The sequence below is a fragment of the Heterodontus francisci genome, chromosome 47, assembly GCF_036365525.1.
Source record: "Heterodontus francisci isolate sHetFra1 chromosome 47, sHetFra1.hap1, whole genome shotgun sequence".
Classification (NCBI taxonomy): domain Eukaryota; kingdom Metazoa; phylum Chordata; class Chondrichthyes; order Heterodontiformes; family Heterodontidae; genus Heterodontus; species Heterodontus francisci.
Genome location: NC_090417.1, coordinates 10,109,081 through 10,136,598, shown reverse-complemented (window position 1 = coordinate 10,136,598; position 27,518 = coordinate 10,109,081). Strand labels below are relative to the sequence as shown.

At 43.7% G+C, this 27,518-nt stretch overlaps 1 protein-coding gene across 1 annotated transcript in view; it reads right to left on the bottom strand.

Moving 5' to 3' along the window:
- Positions 1–27,518, bottom strand: part of LOC137357109 (serine/threonine-protein phosphatase 2A 55 kDa regulatory subunit B alpha isoform) — an 88,519-nt gene that overhangs the window by 22,605 nt on the left and 38,396 nt on the right. Inside the window, exons 3-4 of the mRNA XM_068023143.1 lie at positions 4,459–4,556; positions 1,117–1,282 (exon numbers count right to left, since the gene is read on the bottom strand). Coding sequence (XP_067879244.1) covers positions 1,117–1,282; positions 4,459–4,556 — 264 coding nt within the window. The remainder of the gene's footprint in view (positions 1–1,116; positions 1,283–4,458; positions 4,557–27,518) is intronic.

The window sequence follows — 27,518 nt, the reverse complement described above, 5'->3', positions numbered from 1 at the left end:
TGTCAGACCTGAGAGGAACTTCAAAGTACAACTCACCAAAAAAAGAACAAAATTAATCCACGCGTTATTTGGCAGATGCATTGTGACTTCTAACAATTGCATAGACTAGGGTCCCAAAATCGATTTGAGTTCGCTGAACTTAGCTAAGATGGTGCCCCTGACTCAAGTGAAGATCGGCGTTATTTTTTTTTTTAAGTCATCTGATCAATACCCAGAGGCTGCAAATTGCATATGCAAAGATGTCTGGTCGGAGGACGATCAGAGTCAATCCCCATGGTTGAATAGCCAGGCCAACTGAGTGAAATATCAAAGGAATGCTCTCACCTGCAGAAGTGCACATTACCGAAAGTCAGTGCCTTGCAGGCAAGGAGGAAGAAACAGGAAGTAATTTTGCTTCTATTTTAAATTAATTATGTTATCCAAATAAAAAGTACTTGATTGCATCATGACTACAAACTCCAGTTATAAAAAAAATTGCCAACTGAGTTTTTCTTCCATATCCTTCAATTCACAAGTTGACTGTCATTTCATTCAGAAGTACTTCTCAAGTTCCCCAATAACGCTAACAGTTTCCCCAGTGAATAGGTCAACCAGTGCATCAAATTCTTAGGTTTGAGCTGAGATTAGCTGAGGCTATACTGTTCACATGGCAACCATACATTATGGAAGTGGGAGGAATTTTCAAGCAGGAACTCCAATTCCAATTGCTGCTCAGTGACCTTGCCATTTCAAGATGAGAAAGTGCAGGTTTGCAGATTTCATGTGAGGACGGGGCAGACTTCAATAGCCTCTGTTGTGAAGGCTCTCACATGGAGAAAGGCCACCAGGTTGGAGGAAATGAAGGACAACCAGTACCTGTGGACTAGTACCCTTGCCTTCAAAAGAGGATAGAAGCAGTTTGCAGACAGACAATCTGAGATCCACAAAGCTGTTTGATGTCTTTCTGCAAGTGGGGTGCTGGGCTCAGGGAGCATTTTGGGTAAATGGAGGCTGAAGGGAGCATGAAGGTGACTTTTACTCACAGTGGTTAAGTCACCAGAATAAAAGACACTTAGACAAGGTCGTGGAGCGCAGTCCTGAGCAAGAGGATGAAACACTGGGACAGAATGAACTTACCATTTGTAGAGAGAAGGAACTGTGCAGCATTTTGTTGGGGTAACCATCTAATTTTATTGATCTTTTCTTCAATTTCTAAACTTTTCAAGTAGTCAAATTCGGGTTCGTGGCTCTGAAAAGTACTGTAAACATTGTATTCACCTCTGCAATGAGGCTGGCTTTTGTTCTGCAAGAAATAACAGAATAAATTAGAAAACCAATGCTGCTGGAAGTTCAAATTAAGCAGGACAAGATAACTGCAGAAGGTAATTGGTTCTTGAAAATTTTTGTCTGAATTTGGTGAGGGTTTTCTTTCTGGCATATTTTCTGCTGGATATGGTGATGGATATTCACAAAAGGTGATTCAGGTGGACATTGCACATCTCCCAACACTATTTAAATACCAAGGAGTTGACCTGCTTTCCTGACCAATGTTCCTTCACCAAAAAGTCATTCACTGCCGTGTTATTTATGAAATTTTGCTTGGTCATTTATTTCAGTGTATTTTCATTTCGTTTAATTAATACTTCAGTTTTGAAAATGTTTCAGAGTTCTGATAAAATGCCATGTGAATATGTCTCTAAGATTAAATTCCTTGACTTTAACTTGCTCTTGAAGTTTTAAAACAAACTTCAAAGTAAAACTTAGCTGCAGCCTCATCAGCAGTCAGAGGAGAAAATTTGTCCCGACTGTATTAGGAGTTTGAACTCTGAGGCTGCAAACATCCTTAATCAGACTCCTGCACATTAACCAAAACTGAAAACATGCCCTTTGCTCACAAAGCCACATCAAGATGTTACAGAGCTCACAAGTGGCAGTAAACATTCGAGCTGGTGCAGTTCTATCCTGCTGCTTCCTGGCATACTGTGACACAGCAGCCCCATTCAACAATAGACAGATTGATGCTCCACTTGCTTCATTAGAACATGCATGCTTATGTGACCACAGATACATGATCACAGTTAGCACTCTCAGACTTGCTACAAGTAGCTTTTTGTACTTCCAAAAGTAATTGGTCTGAGAGAATAAGCATTTAGCTCACTTTGTCTCTCCCTTGCCCCTCCAACTCCTCTCAATCTAAACCAGAATTTCAACTCCATGTGTCACTGTCCAGCACCATCAATCTGGGTTCCACCTCAGATTCCACCTGGGTTCAGCTGCGTTACAATCAACACACCAACGAACATGGCTTTAAGCGGAAATAGATTTTTTTTTCCAAGAGCTATGAGTAACAAACAGACCCATCCCTTTTGTAACTACAGGCATGTGGAGCAGCTCAACAGCTAGACTTCCTTTCAGACTACATTCAGAGAGCTCCTTCAGCCAGCAACGTTGCCAGACATTTGTACCCACACAAAATGGTTCTGCTTTCACACCAATATGAACTGTTCTACAACACTAAAGTGTAGAAATCGGTAAATTAAACTTGGATGAGCACAGTAGTTGCACTCCTGGAAGTTGTTGCACATCAGTTCAACTTCAAATTTACGGCCATATAACTTATCAGTTCAAAATTAAATTTGAATGGCTCTGAACAATCGGGTGAAATTGCCTGGTAACATTTTCCAACTTAAATTTTAGTATTTAATTCTGATATTAATAAGAGGAGATGACCAGCAAACAAACTGTTAAAAGCAAGGAAAAGGGAATAGAGGTTTACAGCATGGAGAGGACTCCTTCCTTACCCAGTACGCCAGAAACCCGAGAGAGGTATCATTGCTGGAACTAGTAATGCGAGGTGAACCATAGGAGCTAAGTTATGTGTCAGGGAACATCGAGGCAATCGTAATCCAATCATAATAATGTTTAAGTTAATGATTAAGAGGCATAAGACAAAGAACAAAGAAACAGATTGCAAAGAAGTTATATGAAGACAGCACCTTTAACCTAATAAACCGTCCCAGGGAGCTTTACAGGAGCATTATAAAACCAACGATGACCCTGAGCCACAAAAGGAGATAATAAGTCAGATGACTAAAAGTTAAGTTACACATGTCGGTTTTGAATGCTTTAAAAAGTAAAGGGAGGTGGAGACGTGTAGGGAGGGTATTCCAGAGCTCGAGGCTGAGGCAACTGAACACATGGCCAACAACCATGAAGCGATTATCAGGGATGCACAAGAGGCCAGAATTCGAAAAGAGCAGATACCTTGCAGGGTTGTGGGTCTGGAGCAGATTACACAGATATGGAGGGCTAACGCCCTGGAGGGATTTGAAAACAAGGGTGAGAATTTTAAAACCAAAGTACTGCTTCACCAGTAACCAAGTAGGTCAGCGAGCACAGGGGTTTATGAGCAACCAGGACTTCGGAGAGTTAAGACACAGGCAGCAGATCTTTGGATGACCGCAGGTTTATGGAGAGTAGAACGTGACAGACGAACCAGGACTGCCTTGTAATGGTCAACAGCAAATAGAAGCAATGAATTATGAGATGAGATGGCATTAAGTAAAGTAAAGTGGGAAAAAATACATAACAGTGGGGACAGATTGTTGAATGAGTACAAGGAGCAACAAAGGGTAACAAAGCTACAAAAATGATAAACAAAACACGGTGTCAATTCTACAGGAAGAGACTTGAAAAGCATAGAAGTTATGTCAAACCTGTATAGAATTTTGGTCAGACTACACTTACTCAACACAGTTCTGGTCTCGATATTACAGAAAGGACACAGATGAACTGAAAGAGTGCAAGAGAGATTTATGAGGATGATGCCAGAAATGAGATAGTTCAACTATCAGGCAGGACTGAAAAAGTTGGGGCTATTTACTCTCAAAAAATCTATTTGAGGTCCTTACAATTATGAAACAGTTCCATGGAGTTGAACTGGCGAAGATATTTCCACTTGTGCGGAGTCAATAAATATAAGATGGTCACTAATAAATTGAATAAGGATTTCAGAAGTAACTTCTTGCATCAGAGTGGTGACAATATGGAAAGTACTGTAAGATGGAGTGGTTGAGGCAAATCGCAATGAAGAATTTAAGGGGAAGCTAGTTAAGAATTTAAGCAAGAAAGGAATAGAAAGATACATTAACAGTTTCAGATGAAGCAAGAAGGGAGGAGGCTGGTGAAGCATAAACACTGGCATAGTCCTGTTGCTATGCTGTAAATTCCATGTAGCATTTTGTACTAAAGCATTTTGGCTCATGTACACTTTTTCCTGTTACAGGTCATCAAGTCAGAAAAATAAGCATTGTAATAATAGCGGATCGAAGGATTATCATGAAAGCTCCTCTCAGCACTCTATGGCATGTCTGACACAAACAAGCCGCACAAATAGCCATTTCACTATTTTATTTAATCTGGAAATAGAAGGATTTGTTCACTTGAAATGTGTTGATGTGCTACACAGTTGACACTCACCTCTTGCTCCTGCTGGAATATGACAACTCTACCCCCCTTGTCCCCAGTTGCTAGTAGTTCTCCAGAGTGGTTGAATTCTACTGTGGAAATAATATCAGCTGTGAACAAAAAGATAGAAAGATCAGTACAATTAAAGCAGGTATTTAAACTTCAGCAGAAAAAAGAACACCTGAGGCATGCTTCAAGATGCAGTTTTGAACTGGGTAACCAGATAAGCAATGAGTCATCAATTGAGGCTAGGTCTTATGGATAGGGCCCTACAAAATTCAGAGACAAATTTTACCAATTTCATAGTCATATTTAAATCGTATTAAATAACATTCAAGCTATCAAGGGATATTGGAATAGTGCTTTGCACTAGATCAGCAGTGATCTAGTTGAATGGCGGAGCAGGCTCGAGGGGCTGAATGGCCAAATCCTGCTCCTGTTTCTTATGTTGCTATGTAAATTTCACGGCGTCACAACAAACCATGAAAATGAAATATTTAAAACAAAAAAAAAAGACGTGAGGTTTCTGGTGTCAAGTGGCAATTATTGGAAACGGAGAAACTCTTGTGAAAAGCTGACGATATACAGGTCACATCCTTCACTCACTCAAGTCAGTACACCACCAACAGCATGGGGAATTCAGCTTCCAAATTCTTTTGCTTCATGTACTGCAGTGATGTTTGTGGCCATTTTTGATTTCTTCTTTCTGGTGTTCTTACATGTGTGCTTATACTTGAGACTACTTCTCTCAAAACTGCACCAGAAGCCCTCCCCTCATTTATCAATCAGCAACTTGGGCCTTGTGCCAAACACTAAAACCTGGAAATTCGGAACATGCCCAGCAATCAGCAAGGTGAGCCATGTGTCAATTAAATTAAAGTGTGAAGTTTGCAAAATGGCCAATTTCACGGAGGACCCGAGATTTCACGGTCCGTAATGCATTTTTCATGGCCGTCAATTTGGTTCAGCCCAACTTATAGGTTACGCCACTTGCTGACCAATAGCCATTTCATAAAGAAAGGTCCACTTTGCATGTACATACATTTGAAAACACTGCTGTCTGTACACATGGCCAAGGTGGCCACCATCTCTACGATAAAAGCACTAATACAGAAAAAGGTCCACACAGGTCCAAAAAGTCATGATATGCAGGTAATGTACAGGTACATGCCTAGAATTAGTTACACATCTGATTTGCTGCTTTTTGTTTTGTCTTATACACATTCCAACTAGCGTTATACAGCAGATACTAGTGGAACTGTATATTGACCCAGGGTTGCACAACAGGTACTTTGCAGATACCAGTGCTTCAGTACACTGATGTGCAGAACAGGAGTTTTACCACAGTTACCGGTGCTTCTTCACACCCATGTGGGGTCAGCAAGACTCAGTCTTTACTGCTGTCTTTCAAATAGTTCTGCACTACTTTTAACCTTTAATACTAGCATATTTCTGTTCTTCAATATTAAGTTGGGGTGCTGCAATTGACCCAGGCATTTGAGGACGACCTGCCCAAAATCTGCTAACTCCTGCAAAGTACATGTCGAATATCAACAAGGCCAGCTTCGGCTCAGGCGTGAAGCTGACTTCTCGACAGTAGATGACCTATCAGCCTGGAGGAGGAGCAGCCTCTTACATCAAGGACTGTACCTCACCAAGTCAGTAACAACACAAGAAGGAAGAACATTTCCTTAGGTTTGATACCATCAGGCCAGCGATTTATCAAAAACCAGCCTCAGTTTTTCTTCCAAATAAAATATACTTTTTTTTAATTTCTAATGTAATCTACAAAGCAGGCAGCTCAAGTGTCTGTGACAGTGGCAGCCCACACATACACCAATACCTAAAGGAGGTCTTTAAATACTAAGAAAAAGTTTGCACAAATATAAAATAGTCACTAATTAGTCTATTAAGTAGTTCAGGAGAAACTTGCTTACCCAAAGAGCAATTGGAATGTGGAACTTTCGACAACAAGGACTTGTTGAGGCAAACAGCAAAGATACATTTAAGTGGAAGCTACATTAGTACATGAAGAAATGAAGAAAAGGATGTGCTGAAAGGCTGAGATGTCGGGTGGCAGGAGGCTCGTGGAGAGCATCAACATTGATTTCAGACCCACTGGGCCAAATGGCCTGTTTATTGCTGTAAATACTATGCAATTTTTGGTAATATCATTTCTAAATGTACAACACATGAAAAATGACAGACTCGAATAAACTTGTCTGGAAATTTGTTTTGCTACTTTTTTTTGGTTGATGAAATCTTTTTCTCTAAGTCTATATGCAATTTTCAAACAGTCTATATTTCAATACGACCCAAATCATCAATAGATTACTTTTGGAAGGAAGAGTGAGGTAGCTGTCACAACTTCTTACGAACTGCCACTTCAGATCTTCCACATATTCAATGGATAGGGGATCGTGATTGTAATACTACAAGGCAATCTACAGAGCCTTTGTTTCAACCTTGACTCAGTGGTAGCACTGTGCGTCACAAGGCCCACTTCAGATTCTTGCGCAGATAATTTGGGCCGACATTTCTGTGCAGTTTTCAATACTCTCAGGTGGACATAAGATTTCAGGGCACCATTTCAAGAGCAGCAGAGCTCTCCTGGGGTTCTGGCTGGTATTTATCCCTCAACCAACATCACTTCAACATATCTTCCAGTCATCTACCTCATTTCTGTGCACAAATTTCACCTTTCCTTTTCTGACAACCATGACGAAATTTCAGAAGTATATCATTGACTGTGAAGCACTTGAGAGATTATGACAGGCACTATGTAAATGCACTGTCTTTCTTGAATGTTACAAGTCTAAATTCCTCTGACAGCAGCAGACATTCACTTCTCCAGTTATTCTAACCTGTGCCAGGACTCGAGAGCTCCCTGGGTGGCACCAGAAACAGAATGAGCCACTTCACCATACTTACACCAGAAAACAAAGCACCATCATGATGCAAGTACCCAGACATACAGAACAGCTCAGTGTCAGTTTCCAAAGCAAGCTTTCCTGCAAGCTTCACTAGTGTTCAAAAGATCACAGCTCCATCAGATGCATCCTGTACATACGCAGAACAGTGATCGTTTGTACGACATCAGATCAAAATCACTTCCTTTAAATTTCAGAATTCTAATTTTTTTTTCTAATACTATAATTCTGCCTCACGAGATTTATATTGCTGAATACAAATTTTCAGGAAGACTGTACTTAACCTTCTAAATTCAGCAGCACTAATAGCTTGTTCATCCAAAATCCACGATAGGTGCCCAAAAGAGGAGGAAAGCACCCTACTTTTGGCCAACACAGCATTCCCCTCAATTCAAAATAGCTCCACATCCATTCGAAGACTTCAATATTGTTTCTCAGAAAGCTCTTGGAACACCTCTCTCACAGTACACAAAAGGATACAAGAAACAGTCAAAAAGAAATTCCAGCACAACTGTTATCAAACTGAACTCATTTCATCAGTGTTCCTCTCAATCCCTTGTTGCTCCTAAGCTTCATAAGACACCAAATTAGTCTTGTATATGCATCTCTTGTATTTAAGCCTTAAACGCTTTGCCTCTTTGCGTCCTCACTAGATTGAAATCAGGAGCGAGTGCATTGTCTCATTGTTTCCCAGAACCGTAAACGTGTGCAACTTCTGACCTCCTTCAGTGTTTCCTTCTTTTCACAATCAACAAGTTCTTTTAAAAACCAAGTCCAATGTCACAGTCATTCCCTCAAAATTAATCCATTTACCTCGCCTTCTGTCCTGCACTTGTCAAACGTGGTGGACCCTTCACCCAGGTTTCTACATTAAATAAAAAGAGTTTTCTCTTGACAAAGGCGGCAAAAGCAGAGTGCGTCACCCCAACACCTGAGACTGTCATAATTCAAAAGCAGACTTTTTCACATCATCAGTGGAGACATTATCCACCTCCCATCTCACCAGATAATGCAAGAACCAAGACAAGAGGAACCTTCAAAAGATAATCTTACCCTCAGCAAAATTAAACGAAATGTCACTTTCCACAGCCAATTTCCACCCACTGTAGAATCTATTTTTGCAGACATTTAGCAGAGTTCTGAATCATTATGTCAGATCAGAGCAAGTATCTCCTTCCAAATGGCAAACTTTATGGCAACTCTTTATTACAAAAAATTAGGCTCGAAACAGAGAGTGAGTGCAGCTGAACACGTGGCTACAGAGCTGGTGCAGGAGGGAGGGCTTCAGATATGTGGATCATTGGGATACCTTCTGGGGAAGGTGGGACCTGTACAAGAAGGACTGGTTGCATCTGAACTGGAGGGGCATCAATATCCTGGGCGGGAGGTTTGCTAGAGCTCTTCGGGAGAGTTTAAACTAGTTTGGCAGGGGGATAGGAACCGGAACTACGGATCAGTGGATGGGGTAGCTGTTGAACAAGCAGATACCAAGTGCAGAGAGTCTGTGAGGAAGGTTAGACAGTTGACAGGGCAAAGTTGCAGCCAGTATGATGGGTTGAAGTGTGTCTGTTTTAACGCAAGAAGTGTCAGGAATAAGGGTGATGAACTTAGAGCATGGATCAGTACTTGGAGCTACGATGTTGTGGCCATTACGGAGACTTGGATATCACAGGGGCAGGAATGGATGTTCCGGGGTTTAGATGTTTCAAAAGGAATAGGGAGGGAGGGAAAAGAGGTGGGGGAGTGGCATTGCTAATCAGGGATAGTATCACAGCTGCAGAAAGGGAGGTCGTCGAGGAGGGTCTACCGAGTCAGTATGGGTGGAAGTCAGAAACAGGAAAGGAGCAGTCACTTTATTGGGAGTTTTCTATAGACCCCCAATAGCAACAGAGACACGGAGGAACAGATTGGGAGGCAGATTTTGGAAAGGTGCAGAAGTAACAGGGTTGTTGTCATGGGCGACTTCAACTTCCCTAATATTGATTGGAACCTCCTCAGTACAAATAGTTTGGATGGAGCAGATCTTGTCAGGTGTGTTCAGGAAGGTTTCCTGACTCAATATGTAGATAGGCCGACTAGAGGGGAGGCGATGTTGGATTTGGTGCTTGGCAACGAACCAGGCCAGGTGGCAGATCTCTCGGTGAGAGAGCATTTCGGTGATAGTGATCACAACTCCCTGACCTTTACTACAGTCATGGAGAGGGACAGGAGCAGACGGGATGGGAAAATATTTAATTGGGGGAGGGGGAATTACAATGCTATTAGGCAGGAACTGGGAACAGATGTTCTCAGGGAAATGCACGACAGAAATAGTTTAGTTTTAGTTTAGTTTAGAGATACAGCACTGAAACAGGCCCTTCGGCCCACCGAGTCTGTGCCGACCATCAACCACCCATTTATACTAATCCTACACTAATCCCATATTCCTACCACATCCCCACCTGTCCCTATATTTCCCTACCACCTACCTATACTAGGGGCAATTTATAATGGCCAATTAACCTATCAACCAGCAAGTCTTTGGCATGTGGGAGGAAACCGGAGCACCCGGAGGAAACCCACGCAGACACAGGGAGAACTTGCAAACTCCACACAGGCAATACCCAGAATTGAACCCGGGTCGCTGGAGCTGTGAGGCTGCGGTGCTAACCACTGCGCCACTGTGCCGCCCGATGTGGAGGTTGTTTAGGGAGCACTTGCTGCGACTGCTGGATAGGTTTGTCCCGAAGAGGCAAGGAAGGGATGACAAGAGATGTGGAACAGCTAGTCAAGAGGAAGAAGGAAGCTTACTTAAGGTTGAGGAAGCAAGGATCAGACAGGGCTCTAGAGGGTTACAAGGTAGCCAGGAAGGAACTGAAGAATGGACTTAGGAGAGCTAGAAGGGGACATGAAAAAGTCTTGGCGGGTAGGATTAAGGAAAATCCCAAGGCGTTCAACACTTATGTGAGGAACAAGAGGATGGCCACAGTGAGGGGAAGGGCCTATCAGGGATAGTGGAGGGAACTTGTGGCTGGAGTCGCAGGAGGTAGGGGAGGTCCTAAATGAATACTTTGCTTCAGTATTCACTAGAGAGAGGGACCTGGTCGTCTGTGAGGACAACGTGAAACAGGCTGATATGCTCGAACAGGTTGATGTTAAGAGGGAGGATGTGCTGGAAATTTTGAAAGACATGAGGACAGATAAGTCCCCGGGGCCAGACGGGATATACCCAAGGATATTACGGGAAGCGAGGGAAGAGATTGCCACGCCTTTGGCGATGATCTTTGCATCTTCACTGTCCGCTGGAGTAGTACCAGATGATTGGAGGGTGGCAAATGTTATTCCCTTGTTCAAGAAAGGGAATAGGGATAACCCTGGGAATTACAGACCAGTCAGTCTTACGTCGGTAGTGGGCAAATTATTGGAGAGGATTCGGAGAGACAGGATTTATGATTATTTGGAAAAGCATAGTTTGATTAGAGACAGTCAGCATGGCTTTGAGAGGGGCAGGTCATGCCTCACAAGCCTTATTGAATTCTTTGAAGATGTGACAAAACACATTGATGAAGGAAGAGCAGTGGATATGGTGTATATGGATTTTAGCAAGGCGTTTGATAAGGTTCCCCACGGTAGGCTCATTCAGAAAGTAAGGAGACATGGGATACAAGGAAAGTTGGCTGTCTGGATACAGAATTGGCTAGCCCATAGAAGACAGAGGGTGGTAGTAGATGGAAAGTATTCAGCATGGAGCTCGGTGACCAGTGGTGTTCCGCAGGGATCTGTTTGGGACCTCTGCTCTTTGTGATTTTTATAAATGACTTGGATGAGGAAGTGGAAGGCTGGGTTAGTAAGTTTGCTGATGACACAAAGGTTGCTGGAGTTGTGGATAGTGTGGAAGGCTGTTGTAGGTTGCAACGGGACATTGACAGGATGCAGAGCTGGGCTGAGAAGTGGCAGAAGGAGTTCAACCTGGAAAAGTGTGAAGTGATTCATTTTGGAAGGTCGAATTTGAATGCTGAATACAGGCTTAAAGACAGGATTCTTGGTAGTGTGGAGGAACAGAGGGATCTTGGGGTCCATGTCCATAGATCGCTCCAAGTTGCCACCCAAGTTGATAGGGTTGTTAAGAAGGCATATGGTGTGTTGGCTTTCATTAACAGGGGGATTGAGTTTAAGAGCCGCGAGGTTATGCTGCAGCTCTATAAGGCCCTGGTTCAACCACACTTGGAATATTGTGTTCAGTTCTGGTCGCCTCATTATAGGAAGGATGTGGAAGCTTTAGAGAGGGTGCAGAGGAGATTTACCAGGATGCTGCCTGGACTGGAAGGCATGTCTTACGAAGAAAGGTTGAGGGAGCTCAGGCTTTTCTCATTGGAGCGAAGAAGGATGAGAGGTGACTTGATAGGAGGTGTACAAGATGATGAGAGGCATAGAGTGGATAGCCAGAGACTTTTTCCCAGGGCGGAAAAGGCTATCACCAGGGGGCATAATTTTAAGGTGATTGGAGGAAGGTTTAGGGGAGATGTCAGAGGTAGGTTCTTTACACAGAGAGTGGTGGGTGCGTGGAATGCACTGCCAGCGGTGGTAGTAGAAGCAGATACTTTAGGGACATTTAAGCGACTCTTGGATAGGTACATGGATGATAGTAGTATGAAGGGTATGAAGGTAGTTTGATCCTAGAGTAGGTTAAAGGTTCGGCACAACATCGTGGGCTGAAGGACCTGTACTGTGCTGTACTGTTCTATGTTCCATGGATTGTTTCAGTGTGAAAGGAATTGACAGAGCAGAATTCTTGAGGTGCATTCAGGAGAAATTTTTTGCCCGGTATGTAGCAAGTCCAACAAGAGAAAGCGCAGTTTTAGACTTAGTCTTAGGAAATGAAGATGGGCAGGTGGAAGGAGTGGCAGTGGAAAACCATTTTGGTGGTAGTGATCATAATTCAGTCAGTTTTAACATAATTATGGAAAAGGACAGAGATAGAACAGGAGTTAGAGTTCTCAATTGGAGCAAGGACAATTTTACTAAACTGAGGAGTGATTTAGCGAAAATGAACTGGAAACAGCTACTTGAAGATAAATCAGTGTCAGAACAGTGGGAGGCATTCAAAGGGGAGATTCAAGGGATTCAGGATAAACATGTTCAAACAAAGAAAAAGGGTGAGGCGGCCAAATCTAGAGCCCCATGGATGTCAAGAAGACTGCATGGTAAGATAATGCAGAATAGGAAAGCTTATGTCTGACACCGAGAACTCAAAACTACAGAAAGCCGCGAGGAGTACAGAAAGTGGAGGGGTGAAATCCAAAAGGAAATTAGGAAAGCAAAGAGAGGGCATGAAAAAATATTGGCAAGCAAAATCAAAGTGAACACAAACATTTTTTATCAATACATTAAGAGTAAGAGGATAACTAAGGAGAGCGTTGGGCCCATAAGACCAAAAAGGTAACCTGTGTGTAGGAGCGGAAGATAATGTTATGGTTCTTAATGAATACTTTGCGTCTGTCTTCACAAAAGAGGGGGAACGATGCTTATATTGTAGTTAAGGAGGAAGAGTGTGAAGTATTGGATGTGATAAACATAGGGAGAGAGGAAGTATTAATGGGATTGGCATCCTTGAAAGTTGATAAATGACCAGGGCCAGATGAAATGTATCCTCTGCTGTTAAAAGTAGTAAGACAGGAAATAGCAGAGGGTCTGATCATCATTTTCCAGTCTTCACTGGATACAGGTGCGCTGTCAGAGGATTGGAGAATTGCCCACAATGTACCTCTGTTTAAAAAGGGAGTGAAGGATAGATCGAATATTTACAGGCCTGTCAGTCATGGGCAAATTATTGGAATCTATTCTGAGAGACAGGATAAACTGTCACTTAGAAAGGCAGAGGTCAATGAAGGATGGTCTACATGGATTTTAGCAAGGTTTTTGACAAGGTTCCACATGACATTCTGGTTTAAAAAAAAAAAATCACATGGGATCCAGGGAAATGCAGCAAAATTGGCTCAGTGGCAGGAAACAAAGGGTAATTGTTGACAGCTGGTTTAGCGACTGGAGGGCTGTTTTCAGTGGCATTCCGCAGGGCTCAGTGCTGGGTCCCCTGCTTTTTGTGCTGTATATTAATGATTTGGACGTAAACGTAGGGGGCATGATCAGCAAGTTTGCGGATGACACAAAGATTGGCCGTGTGGGAGATAGCGAGGAGGATAGCTGGAGGCTGCACGAAGATATTGATGGTCTGGTCAGATGGGCAGAAAAGTGGCAAATGGAACTCAACCCGGAGAAGTGTGAGGTGATGCATTTGGGGAGGTCAAACAAAACAAAGGAAAACACGATTAGTGGGAAAATATTGAGCCTTGAAGGTCGCAAGACAGGTCGATAAGGTGGTTAGGAAGGCATATGGAATCCTTTCCTTTCTTAGCCAAGGTATACAATACAAGAGCAGGGAGGTTATGCTGGAACTGTATAACTCATTTGTTAGGCCACAACTTGAGTAATGTGTTCTGGTCACCTCATGACAGAAAGGATGTAACTGCATGAGAGAGGGGTACAGAAGAGATTTACGAGGATGTTGCCGGGACTGGAAAAATGCAGCTCCGAGCAAAGATTGGATAGCCTGGGGTTGTTTTCCTTGGAACAGAGAAGGCTGAGAGGAGATCTGATTGAAATGTACAAAATTTTGAGTATAGAGTTGAGGTGAAGGGCCTATTCACTTTCGCAGAGAGGTCAGTGACGAAGAGGTATAGATTTAAAGTGATTGGCAGCAAAATCAGAGGTGAGATGAGGAAAAACCTGTTCACCCAGAGGGTGGTGATGGTCTGGAACTCTCTGCCTGAAAGGGTAGTTGAGGCAGAGACCCTCAAGTCACTCAAAAGGAGTCTGGATATGCACGTCAAGAGCTGCAGGGTACGGATCAAATGCCGGAAGGTGGAATTAGAATCGGGGGATCATTTTTCGGCAGGCACAGACACGATGGGCTAAGTGGCCTCTTTCTGTGCCTTAAGTTTACGTTGATTCTCTGTTCAAAACCTAACTCATGTGTTTTCAGCATTCACCACACTTTGAATGTCAAAGGCATTGAAGAGAGAAGGCAATTGAGACCACATTTTTTTTCCTAACCTGGAGCTTCTTCACCAACACTACTTAAACTATGAACAACCTTGGAACTTCAGTACTACCTGTTGGCATGTGGTCCACCGAAGCAAAGGGAGAGACCAGGTGAGCAGCGCAACATTTCAACCATGCTCCAGCTGCCAAGCGAGCAATGAGCACCACCACTGGATATTAACCAGTAAATAATATGAATAAAACCCACCTCATGTTTCCGACAGTCCAGGACTTAAGATTCAATCCCCAGTTTGTACCAAGTCTGCGACTATCACTCAGGGATACAGCAACTGATGTCAATACTGCTGAGCTGTGAAAGGTTTCCCCTCTGGATTGCCGATATTGGGCAAGCAGTCCAGAGTTGGTTGCAATGCCCTTCCCAGTCGAATAATTTGTCAATGTTCACCATTCCAAACTTGCAAAGAAAATTGCTGCAAGTAATACAACTTGATGAACCAGAATCTCAGTGGGAATCAGCATTTTCAAGAGGAGGGCAGGCAGCAAAGATGAGCACAAGTTGGCAAGAAAAAGAGATAGCATTTGCTTCAAGCTTTCAAAAACCTATTTTGTTTTTTAGTTCTCCTGCTTTGCATCATTCCTCTTCAAATAACGAGTGCTGAAAAGTTGGCAAGGGTAACTAGTGATCTGTGCAATGTGAGCTAAGTGCATTTCGCAAAGCAACTGTATGTAATCCAGATGAAGAAGGCAATTAAGATTGTTAAAAGACAGATTTACTTCATCCCTGCTAGTTCCCCCGTTGCCAGCACACATTCCATATACAAGTACGGTACTCTGTTGCCTTACTGACCTCGCTTTCCTCATTTCAAAGCAACTGAGTTTTTGCATTTCACAGGTTGCTTGGAGCACTCTGTATCAAAACATGACAAACTTCTGCTGAGGCCTGAAGCATATGAGATGTTCTTCGCTCAGCTGAAGCGATTGGCCACAAGCAATGGAATCCAGACAGAATTGCCTCAAGACATTGGTGACAAGTACTCTAATTTCCCTTTGAGATTTATATCAACTCCGCATGCTCCCCTCATGTAACAATCTCTTTGTAACAGGAAAAGATTTATTTTAGCTAAATTCCACTATCTGTTCCAAACTTGACCTTCAGTGACCTCAGGAGTGAATATTTTGTATACTATCCTATTTCAAGACCTTACAAAATAACTTCAAGTTTCCAGATATTACAAGAGTCTTTGATAACTGAAGATAATCCTAATACCAGATGGCAGCCCTGAGCAGTTCTGAGATTCGAAACCAAGCTCCCACTAACTACAGGGAAAAAACTCTGCAGTCTTTTAGTTTATTCTGCCGGTTGCTCAAAAACCACCTCCTGTAATCTGATGCAGGTCCTTGTGCCTGACCAACCAGTGCATGGTTACCCCAAAAGTTGGTTTAATTTTAAGCAACAGTTGATTCATTCCCTGCAGGACAGGCAGGAGCATTCATTTCCCATAAATCGCAGTGGGAAGTCCATGCTCCACCTTCCCGTCTCAGTAATGAGATGCATCCTCTTAATATCAATTTTTCTACGTACTAAAATAAAAAAAATCTGCTACAAGTGCAGGTATCTAAAGAACTGACCTAAGGCGGCCGGTGGTTTATAGCTGTTCAACTTGAGGCGCTCCACGGACATGTGAATGTATTTACACAGCTCTTCACAATTGCCATTTCAATTCAGATTCACACTCTCAAAGCAGGACACAGCACAAAATTACTACCACAACATCAAATTACCTTCAATGTGTAAATCAGAATCCAACAATCATACTGATCCGAAGCTAGCTTCATTCCCCATCACACTAAGGAACGGCAGAGTCAAGGAGCAATGCCCACTCCCATTTGGTAACTTCAGAGCAACTAAAACTCAGTTTCAACTGACCCCTCCAGTCAAAGCCCCCAATAAAAATATACGATTCTGATTGTGGTGGGAGAAATGCACTGATAATTCAATCCCATCCCTCCACAAATCGCCTAAAATATCTTTTTAAACTTTCCAAATTTAACAAAGACGCAGCCAAATTGGACCATCAATTAACCCCCGAATGAGACTAACCAAACCAGATGTCTTTAAATCAACAAATTAACTGTTTAATTAGAAAAACTAAAATCTTGAACACTATGAAGATGTCTTCTCTTCTTCTTCCTTGGCCTCCTTGTCTCGAGAGACAATGGGTAAGCGCCTGGAGGTGGTCAGTGGTGTGTGAAGCAGAACCTAGAGTGGCTATAAAGGCCAATTCTAAAGTGACAGACTCTTCCACAGGCGCTGCAGATAAAATTGGCTGTCGGGGCTGTGACACAGTTGGCTCTCCCCCTGTGCTTCTGTCTTTTTTCCTGCCAACTGCTAAGTCTCTTCGACTTGCCACTCTTGAGCCCCGCCCTTCTGGCTGTCCGCCAGCTCTGGCGATCACTGGCAACTGACCTCCACGACTTGTGATCAAATCACAGGACTTCACGTCGCGTTTGCAGATGTCTTCAAAGCGGAGACAGGGACGGCTGGTGGATCTGATAACAGTGACGAGCTCGATGTACAATGCGCCCTTGGGGATCCTGCCATCTTCCATGCGGCTCACATGGCCAAGCCATCTCAAGAGCTGCTGGCTCAGTAGAGTGTATTTGCTGGGTATGTTGGCCGCCTCGAGGACTTCTGCGTTGGAGGTACAGTCCTGCCACCTGATGCCAAGGATTCTCCGGAGGCAGCGGAGATGGAATGAATTGAGACGTCGCTCTTGGCTGACATACGTTGTCCAGGCCTCGCTGCCGTAGAGCAAGGTGCCGAGGACACAGGCTTGATACACTCGGACTTTTGTGTTCCGTGTCAGCGCGCCATTTTCCCACATTCTCTTGGCCAGTCTGGACATAGCAGCAGACGCCTTTCCCATGCGCTTGTTGATTTCTGCATCGAGAGACAGGTTACTGGTGATAGTTGAGCCGAGGTATGTGAACTCTTGAACCACTTACAGAGCGTGGTCGCCGATATTGATGGATGGGGCATTTCTGACATCCTGTCCCATGATCCTAGTTTTCTTGAGGCTGATGGTTAGGCCAAATTCGTTGCAGTCAGCCGCAATCCTGCTGATGAGTCTGTGCAGACACTCTTCTGTGTGGGATGTTAATGCAGCATCGTCAGCAAAGAAGAGCTCCCTGACGAGGACCTTCCGTACTTTGGTCTTCGTTCTTAGACAGGCAAGCTTGAACAATCTGCCGTCTGATCTTTTGTGGAGGAAAATTCCTTCTTCTGAAGACTTGAACGCGTGTAAGAGCAGCAGGGAGAAGATCCCGAACAGTGCAGGTGCGAGAACACAGCCCTGTTTCACGACCACTCAGGATAGGAAAGGGATCTGATGAGGTGCCGCTATGCTGAATTGTGCCTTTATTGTCATGGAATGAGGTGATGATACTTAGTAGCTTTGGTGGACATCCAATCTTTGCCAATAGTCTGAAGAGATCACGTCTGCTGACAAGGTCAAAGGCTCTGGGGAGATCTATGAAAGCAACGTAGAGGGGCATCTGTTGTTAGAGGCATTTCTCCTGCAGCCGGCGAAGGGAGAACAGCATGTCAATGGTGGATCTCTCTGCTCAAAAGCCACACTGTGCCTCAGGGTAGACACGCTCAGCCAGCTTCTGGAGCCTGTTCAAAACGACTTGAGCGAAGATATAAGCAACATTTAAAATAGAAAAAATTAAGAGTTTTTGCAAATTTAAAGTCCAATGTTGCCTGAAGTCCTCACAGCCATCCGATGGGGAAAAAAGGTTCTTCCACAGTAGAACAGTCCGTCATCCAACACCAGCAGTAAGTGATGCTTCCTTCTTCAGCAATTAACAACTTACGAGCACTCTCAATACAATCAATCTGACTTCAGAATTTCTGAGGGATAAAAGATTGTCACAGTCCAACTTTTTCTTCATTCAGTTCAAATTATCAGAGATCACCGTTTTGGCTGGACTTTTATTAAGAACTTTGAGAGCTAATAATTAAACAGACTAAAATTCTCTTCCTTCAGTTCAAATGGCTGAGAGCTCTTTTATCAGGTGCTAACACCACAGCTGTCTGTGTTCTCAGTTAGAACAGACTGTCTTCCACTAAAAAGCCAGTGCAAAATTGAACAGTAACAAATGTATCGCTTGGTATTAAGTGCCAATATCCATGGTAACAAGAATGCATCCTTTGAATCACAGCATCCAAATGGTTGTATCCAACTGCAACCGAAAATGCATTTTCTCTAACTCCTGAGGTTTGCTGGTTCTGAACCCGTCTCGAGATGTAGAAATCAACAAGCGCATAGGAAAGGCTTCCGCTGCTATGTCCAGACTGGCCAAGAGAGTGTGGGAAAATGGCGCACTGACACGGAACACAAAAGTCCGAGTGTATCAAGCCTGTGTCCTCAGTACCTTGCTCTATGGCAGCGAAGCCTGGACAACGTATGTCAGCCAAGAGCGACGTCTCAATTCATTCCATCTTCGCTGCCTCCGGAGAATACTTGGCATCAGGTGGCAGGACCGTATCTCCAACACAGAAGTCCTCGAGGCGGCCAACATCCCCAGCTTATACACACTACTGCGTCAGCGGCGCTTGAGACGGCTTGGCCAAGTGAGCCGCATGGAAGATGGCAGGATCCCCAAAGACACATTGTACAGCGAGCTCGTCACTGGTATCAGACCCACCGGCCGTCCATGTCTCCGCTTTAAAGAAGTCTGCAAACGCGACATGAAGTCCTGTGACATTGATCACAAGTCGTGGGAGTCAGTTGCCAGTGTTCATCAGAGCTGGGGGGCAGCCATAAAGGCGGGTTTAAAGTGTAGCGAGTCCAAGAGACTTAGCAGTTGGCAGGAAAAAAGACAGAGGCGCAAGGAGAGAGCCAACTGTGTAACAGCCCCGACAAACAAATTTTTCTGCAGCACCTGTGGAAGAGCCTGTCACTCTAGAATTGGCCTTTCTCGCCACTCCAGGCGCTGCTCCACACACCACTGACCACCTCCAGGCGCTTACCCATTGTCTCTAGAGACAAGGAGGCCAAAGAAGACTGATCCTTTGCCAGCCTTAAAGGCAAACTGCATATTCCCGAGGAAAAAAAACACAGGGCCATGACACCTCCCAATCAATCGCCAATCAAATGATATTCAGGTTTTTAAGCGCTAAGCTCATTGACTGCTCCAAATCACTATTATGTTTATGTCAAGTCCGAAACGTCGTTATTGTGCAACACTTAAGATAATCACATCAAGCAGCCTGATTGTACAGTAGACTGATGGATACCAAAAAGGTAGTCATCCCCCAGTAAGATTTTATGATTAAAAAAAGGAAACATTGAACATTATCTAATGAGAAATATTTACAGCCATTATCCATGTCTACTCCCTACCAAGGTGCGTATTTGGAGGGACCTACTCTGTAAGCAGAGATGGTCTTCAATAACTGCTCTATTCTTTCTTTTGGGCCTCCTTATCTCGAGAGACAATGGATACGCGCCTGGAGACACTTCATAATTAAGCACCACTCTTGGATATCAATCATAAGGCTCCCAAATTCTGCTCATAAGTCTAATTACAGAACCAGAACGCAGTTTAGTACGAAGAATAGTTCCTCGAAGGTTTCTCTTTCGAACAAGGAATTTTTTCACACTTTCACAAGTGGGAGATATTATTTATTCCGAGATATCTTTCCTCTTCCCATCATAGCGGAACACGGCTCCTTTTCTCGAATGCACAGCTGATCTCAATCACAACACATGTAATTTAACTCCCAATACAAAAATTTACCAAGCTCTCGGGACACCAATTCCTGCAGCAATTTTGATCTAATGTTGATAATGCAGCTTCTGATAGATGTGATATGTGCACAAAATGGCTCAGTGAAATATTGAATAGTTATCTACATCACTTGTCACAGACAATTAAGCACTTCCGAGTGCTCCTGAACATTGAAATCTCTAACAACTCATGACCCACATATTTAAAATTCTAATCATCATTCCCAATACACATCAAAAGGAAATCAACTGAGAACAGATTCCCTATCAAAAGCACACAATACACATCTGCCAAAAACAACTCAAATTTTGTTTTAATCAGGGATTTAAAATTATACTGCAGAGTGATAAGGTGGCAAACTTAACGGAAGCAAGCAGATTCCGAGCCAAGCCAAGGGCGGGGTAAATGCTACAAATCCACCAAACTCACTGGAGTAAGGCAAGCAAGAAAAATTCCCATTCCTGACCACAATGCAGTGGCCTCTAATGCACAATTTATATGTGGACAATGAGACCAAGAGTCTGGTTCAGCTGTTATGACCCCACTCATCAGATAATGCGCTGACACATTCCAAGTCCAAGTTCACACACTGAAGAGCACCTGGCTTGCACCAATAAAAACCACAGCCCTGCCAGGTCCCTGCAATCACGTCGAAGTCAACAGCTCTTCAGCATGCTACAATGTTACATTCATTAGTCTGCATTTCTTGTACACTGATTGACCATTATGGAAATTAATTCTTGCACAACTATTTCCAGCAGCCCTAACAGGCCTCACTATGTTAAAGCTCAAACACGGCTTTTGCTTCCAATCAGGAACGCTGGGTCAAGAAGCAGATCAGTAATGGAGCAGTTTGTCACTGGCTTGTATGGGTACCAAAATTTCCAGGGAGATGCAATGATATTGAAGCAAATGTGTTCTGCGACTATTTGATGTTGTTATTCATCACTGAGATTGCTCCCATCTGACATTCATCCTATCGTCATACAGTTCAAAGTATACTCGCCAGACTCCAAGCTTGCAAGAGAAAGTTGAATTGTACTGTTGGGTGTTTTCCCCAGTTCAAATATGCACAATATTCCATTTTCAAATGCACACAGCCTTTACCTCACTGACAAAACTGCTTGAAAACTACACATGATTGAAAACACTAACAGTCTGAACCCTCAGGTGCAATGGGAAAAGTGCTTAAGACTTTGTCTTTTTTTTTTAACCACATCTGAACAACCCTGAAATGTAAAAAATGACAATTTAAATTTCAAGTTCAGACCTCTCGAAGTTTAAGTGTCTATGTGCAACCCAGCCAAAAACCTGCAAGCCCACAGCCTTGACTGAAAAGTAACTGAATAGACCATTCACCTGTATATTATTAACTGATGTTTTTACAGAATAAATTAAGACTTCTGATGAACCCTGGGTTAAAATGTCAGCAGAGCAGCCCACACCTTCACTAAAGGCTGACAATCCAGTGCAGTACTGACACTTCAGTACCAGAGGTGCCGTCTTTCACCTGAAACACTGAACCGCGGCTACATCTGTCTGCTCAGGTGCATATATAAGATCCAATGGTACTATTTTGAAGAGCAGCAGGGGAGTTATCCCCAGTTATCCCTCAATCAGCATCACAGAAACAAACTATTTGGTCATTATCACATTGCTATTTGTGGGAGTTTGCTGTACACAAACGGGCTGCCACATGTGCAACTTGCCAACATTGACTAGTCTTCAAAAGTACTTCATTGGCTTTAAAGGGCATTTTCAAAATATTCAATTGACAATCAGCCAATGATATCGTGCAAGATCTTTGAGCTCCTAACTGGCAAAACATGTCTCGCAGCAGCCTGTCTCAAACAAGGAACATGAATGACAGAGGCTACATTTTATTAAGATAAATAAAATTCAAGTGTTTAAAACCTTGACTCACCAGTAACAAAAATCCCATACCCTGGTCCTTGGACAAAGTGGACTTCAGCGTATTTATGCCAGAGAAAGATGATTTAATTGACTGGGAGAAATGACAAGGCAAGCATTTCACAGTCCGCGGTACACTTGGGGATTCTCATTTGTTAACCATGCCGCAAAACAAAAACCATGAAAAAGGCCTTTCAATTTTTTTTTCACACTGTTTCACTTAGCAGCAAAATGCAGTCTCTTATCCTTACAACAGCAATATGTGTGGCATATATTAAGCAGCAAAGGAACTGCCTTTTCCCTCGTTTACCTCTGTTGCTAACTGTGCTGTTTTTACGATAATCCCGAGGCTGGGGGAGTGTCGAGAAGGAAAAAACACAGCTCACCGTGCAGTGTAGAATTCAATTGTTTGTTTCTGCGACACCAGTATTAAAATAAGGACCAGTTCAATTTGAAAAATAGGTTCCTTTCTCTGGACACAACAATTCGAAACTCAATAGGCAATTGTTTTCTCCACCCATTCAAGTACCAACCTTTAATGGGATGAATCGGTAGAAATATGCACCAATGCTGTGCTTACTAAGATTAAAGTGACATCAGCAACTCCCTTCATACTCCCATCTTAGCGAAAAACTTAAACATTTTGTGACATGGAACAAATATTGCAAGAATTCAACCAAATAGATTGCATATTTCTGTGCCCTGAAATAGTTGCATGATATCTGGTACCTCATGGGTACAAAGGTAAAGATACCCAGATAAGATTTGAAAACGAAAATCTCTCAAAATGAAGCTAAAATTTGAAATAGCCTTTCTAAAAGATTTAAACCAAGGCATTATCACAGGACCATGCCAATTTTTAGCCAGTTTTCAAGCTTGAAACCATGGCTTAATGAGTTCATCTTTTGTCTCCTCACCCATTTTCAGGACTTGCAAATTAAGATACAAAGTGATTCCTGACAACACAGCGGGCCACTGACGTCAGAGTGCGCCATGATGCGCACATGGACAGCTACATCTTGTCAGGACTAAGTGGCGCATGCGCGGGGTTACTTCAGTGCGCCTCCGCACCTGGTCCACCTTCGCACATGCGCGATAAAGCGTCACCGGGTATCCAGCTCCCCACTCGACTGGAGGAAGCAGCTGAACGCGAGACTTGAGGCTGCAGCTTGATCCACATCACTCGCTCCTGCCCCACGAGCTGCTCTCCCCCTCGGCAACTCGCTGAAGGCCTCGATACTTCCTCCCCTCAGCTGCTCGCTGCTCCCCTGGCCGATTGTTTCTCGCTTTGCACCACCCCACTCTCCGGCCGCTCGCTTCCCACTTCCCCACTCTCCGGCCGCTCGCTTCCCACTTCACCACTCTCCGGCCGCTCGCTTCCCACTTCCCCACCCCCCCAGCCGCTAGCTCCAGCCGTGCTGCTTCCTTCCTCTCGGCCACTCGCTCCTACATCGTCCCTTGAGGCCCGCCTTGCTTCTTTGGCCGAGAGGAGGGAAGCGACACGGCCTGGCCTATAGCTAGAAGCTGGAGGGGAGGGGAGGGGAGAGGAAAAGGGAGGGTGCGGGGAGTGAGCGACCAGGGAGCAGGGTGGTGCGAGCGGCTAACAATCGGCCAGACAACTGCAGGGAGAGCAGCGAGGTCTGGAGCGAGCGGCTGAGGGGTGGGGGAAGCAGGAGGAGGGGGAGAAAGTGATTTGCCAAGGGCGGGGGGGGGGGGGGGGGGGGGTGTGGGAGAAGAGCGGCCAATGGGGCAGAAACTAGTAGCTCTGTTTGGATGAAATCAGTCCTGGTCATTCATATGAACAAATCACGATAACGAATTGGCAGCACATATTATACTCTTCGCGATTTTCTTGTCCATCAATTGGGGTGCCAATTCACTGTCTTCCAATGGAAATTCAATCATAAAATTCCTTTTGTATTTAATCGGATTGCTGGAATAGTAAATGGATCTGAGGATTACAGTTAGCATCCTATAAACTACATAGTTGCATATTTCTGGGCTTCTATCCAACTTAATTTAAGGTTAGTTTGCCATAAGATCTAGCCATAAGCATTTCCTGTGATAAATTGAGCAGTGCCAACTTTAATCCTGGCAGCTGCCTGAACATCACAGACACTGACATTCCAGTTGAAGAACCTGCATTTGTGCATGTGCAAGCACGGCGCCACCTAAAGGTTGCATTGTCAGCAAACTCTGCCATTAAGATGAGCCTTTTGCATCCAATTATCTTAAATGCCCCATTTATACAATTGGATCAGCATCAAGATATGTACTGAATTTGTGTTGCACAAACTGCATGGTGTTTTACACAGTGAGCAGCAATACCACTACGAGAGCACGACTGCAGGCGTCAGTGTTTTGCCTCTAAGCAATCAGAGCAGAACCATCTCACACAATATTACCATATAAGTGGCGAATAAAGGCAAAATGAAGAACAAACTTGTATTTTTACTGCACCATTCACAACATCGAGCAGTCCAAAGCATTTTAACAGCCAATTAAGTACTTCTGAAGTACAGTCACCATTGTAATGTAGGAAATGCAACAGCCAACTTGCACACAGCAAGTTCCCATAAACAGCAGTGAGAGCTGATGAAAAACTATGCGCAGAGTAGCGAAATGATTCTCTTCTCCCCAACCAGCAAGGAAGCACCTAAAGTTTAAACTCCTCCTACCCACTCCCAACCAAATATTCTAGGTGCAGAAGTGAGCAGAGAGGAACGAAACATTGAAACCTGCAGTCCAGTCTCCCATACGAATGCAATAAACTTTGAAAAAAAACAGCGAATTTGGAATGGATTAAACAAATGCCAATACTTTAACCATGATGGTCAGCTGGTCCTCTTGTGCAATAGTCAGCAAGTGATGCATTGGCGGAGATATCGGCTTTTGGATAAGGCATTCAAACGAGGCCCCATCTGCCCTCTCAGGTGGATGTAAAAAAAATCTTGTGCTTCTATTCACTTAAACAAAGGGTTCTCCCCAGTACCCTGACCAATATCTATCCCTCAGCCAACATCACTGAATACAAAATTATCTGGTCATTATCTGCAGTGTTGTTTGTGGGAGCTTGCTATACAGAATTTCACTGCTGCGTTTTCTACATTACACCAGTGAGTGTGCTTCAAATGCACTTTAGTGAAAGGCGGGATACAAATGAATGTTTTATTCCTCCACAATAACCATAATACTACCATCCTTGCAGTGCCAATGAAAGTAAGGTCGACCACAGAACATAAATCATCCTTCCAGTTGATTCACATGCCCCTTTCACCAAGGTCTGTCAACATAAAAGGTGGCTGTACTTGACAAATAACTGAAACCAGTATGCAACTCAACGGGCCAAGGAAGTGAAGCAGTTCAAACTCCCAGCAATCTGACCACTAACATCGCTTTCAAAATTCACAGAGAACGTGAAAGCTTGGACAGTCAGCGTCAGTGAAATATTCAACTACTGGGTTCAGGGCTGTCACTGGACAGCAGTCATGAATTGAAACCACAGCTGATTATTTACTCCCGATCCCAATTCTGACACCTTGCTGAGATCAGCTAGCCGACCATTGACTGAACTTGGGAATTACATGTTCTGTTTGGCCTGATGCCACACCGGACCAGTGTGCATGCAATCGTTCAGTCATCAGGGCAACATGACTAAAATCGTCTGGACACGCTTCATAAAAGTATTTATTAACTCGAAACTATTTTAATACACGTCCCCTTTTGGAGGAGCTGTCCCCATCAAGGTCGTTCCCTAGTATGAGATTATAAAATATAGTAAATGTATTGGAACTTTAATTCAAAATAAAGGCACACAAAAAACATTCCTAATTGCTGCACTCGAACCTCCATCATGGAGCACTGTTAGTGAAGGGAACTGTTTTCCGAACTTACAGTCTTCCCAGCTGAGCCACATGCATCTTTCACCAAGGTTTGCCTGCATGAAGGTGCCTGTGCTTCAAAAGTAATCTAATGGCTGTGAAATGCTTTCAGAAACAAAAGCTTACATTTGTGTAGCACCTTGCACAACCACATGTCCCATTCCACTTTAGAGCCAATAAAGTTATATTGAAGTGTAGTCACTGCTATAATGTAGGAGTGTGTAGGGGGAAGACGGTGGTAATATCACTGGATTAGAATCCAGAGGCCCAGGCTAATGCCCTGGAGACACCAGTTCCAATTGTACTATGGCAACTGGTGAAGTTTAAATTCAAATAGTAAATTCAATTCGTTCATAAAAATATCTGGAATTGAAAGTCAGTCTAGTCATGGTGCCACTGCCATCCATTGTCCTTTAGGAAAGGCAAGTTCCGAAAACTGAGATAAGTGATGGTTCATCTGGGGAGTGCAGCCACAGCAAAGGCCTTCGCATCACAGGTGGTTCAACTGCACACGGTTGCACAAGGAAGACTGGAAGAGCGATAGTGATAGGAGCGTCGATAGTTAGGGGAACACACAGCGTTTCTATGGCCACAGACGTGAATCCAGGATGGTGTGTTGCCTCCCTGGTGCTAAGGTGAAGGATGTCACTGAACAGGATGCAGTCGTGGTCCACATTGGTAACAACATAGCTAAGAAGAGGGATGTGATCCTGCAGGAACACTTTAGTGAGCTTGTTAAGCAATTAACAAGCAGAACCTCAAAAGCAGTAATCTCGAAATTACTCCCAGTACCATGCGCAATTGAGTATAGAAATAGGAGGATAGTGCAGATGAACGCATGGCTCATGAATTGGTGCAGGAAGGAGGGCTTGAGATTCCTGGGGCACTGGGGCCAATTCTGGAGAAGGTGGGACCTCTACAGGCCAGACGGGTTGTACCAGAACAGAGCTGGGCCAAATTTGCGGAGCGATTTGCGAGTACTTTTGGGGAGGGTTTAAACTAACTTGGCATTGGAGTGGGAACCAGAAACTGATACAACAGAGGAACACCAAGGTGCATGGAGAGTTCAAAGAGACAAATCGCACTCGGGTAAGATATAGCAAACTATTAAAGTGGGGTCAGAGTGCAAGTGTTCGGCAGTTCTTGAGAAGGGAGTAGTTTCATATTACATGGGAGTGGACCGAGAAGGAGTATGAGGAATGCAAAGACAGGATTACAATGCCCGCATGTAATCACACAAAGTGTGGTGAATAGGGTTGGTGAGCAACAAGCACAAAGAGAAACATGGGAATATGATGCAGCTGCAATAACGGAAACATGGTTTAAACATGGTAAGGACTGGGAATTGAATATACAATATAAACTGTTCTGCCAAGATCGAGAAGGAGAAAAGGGAGGTGGGGTGGCAGTCCTAATTAGGGAAGGCATTGCAGAGCCAGAAAGGGAGGATGCCCTTGAAGGGGCAAGGACAGAATCCATTTGGTTTGAGTCGAGGTGCAAAAAGGGCATGATCACA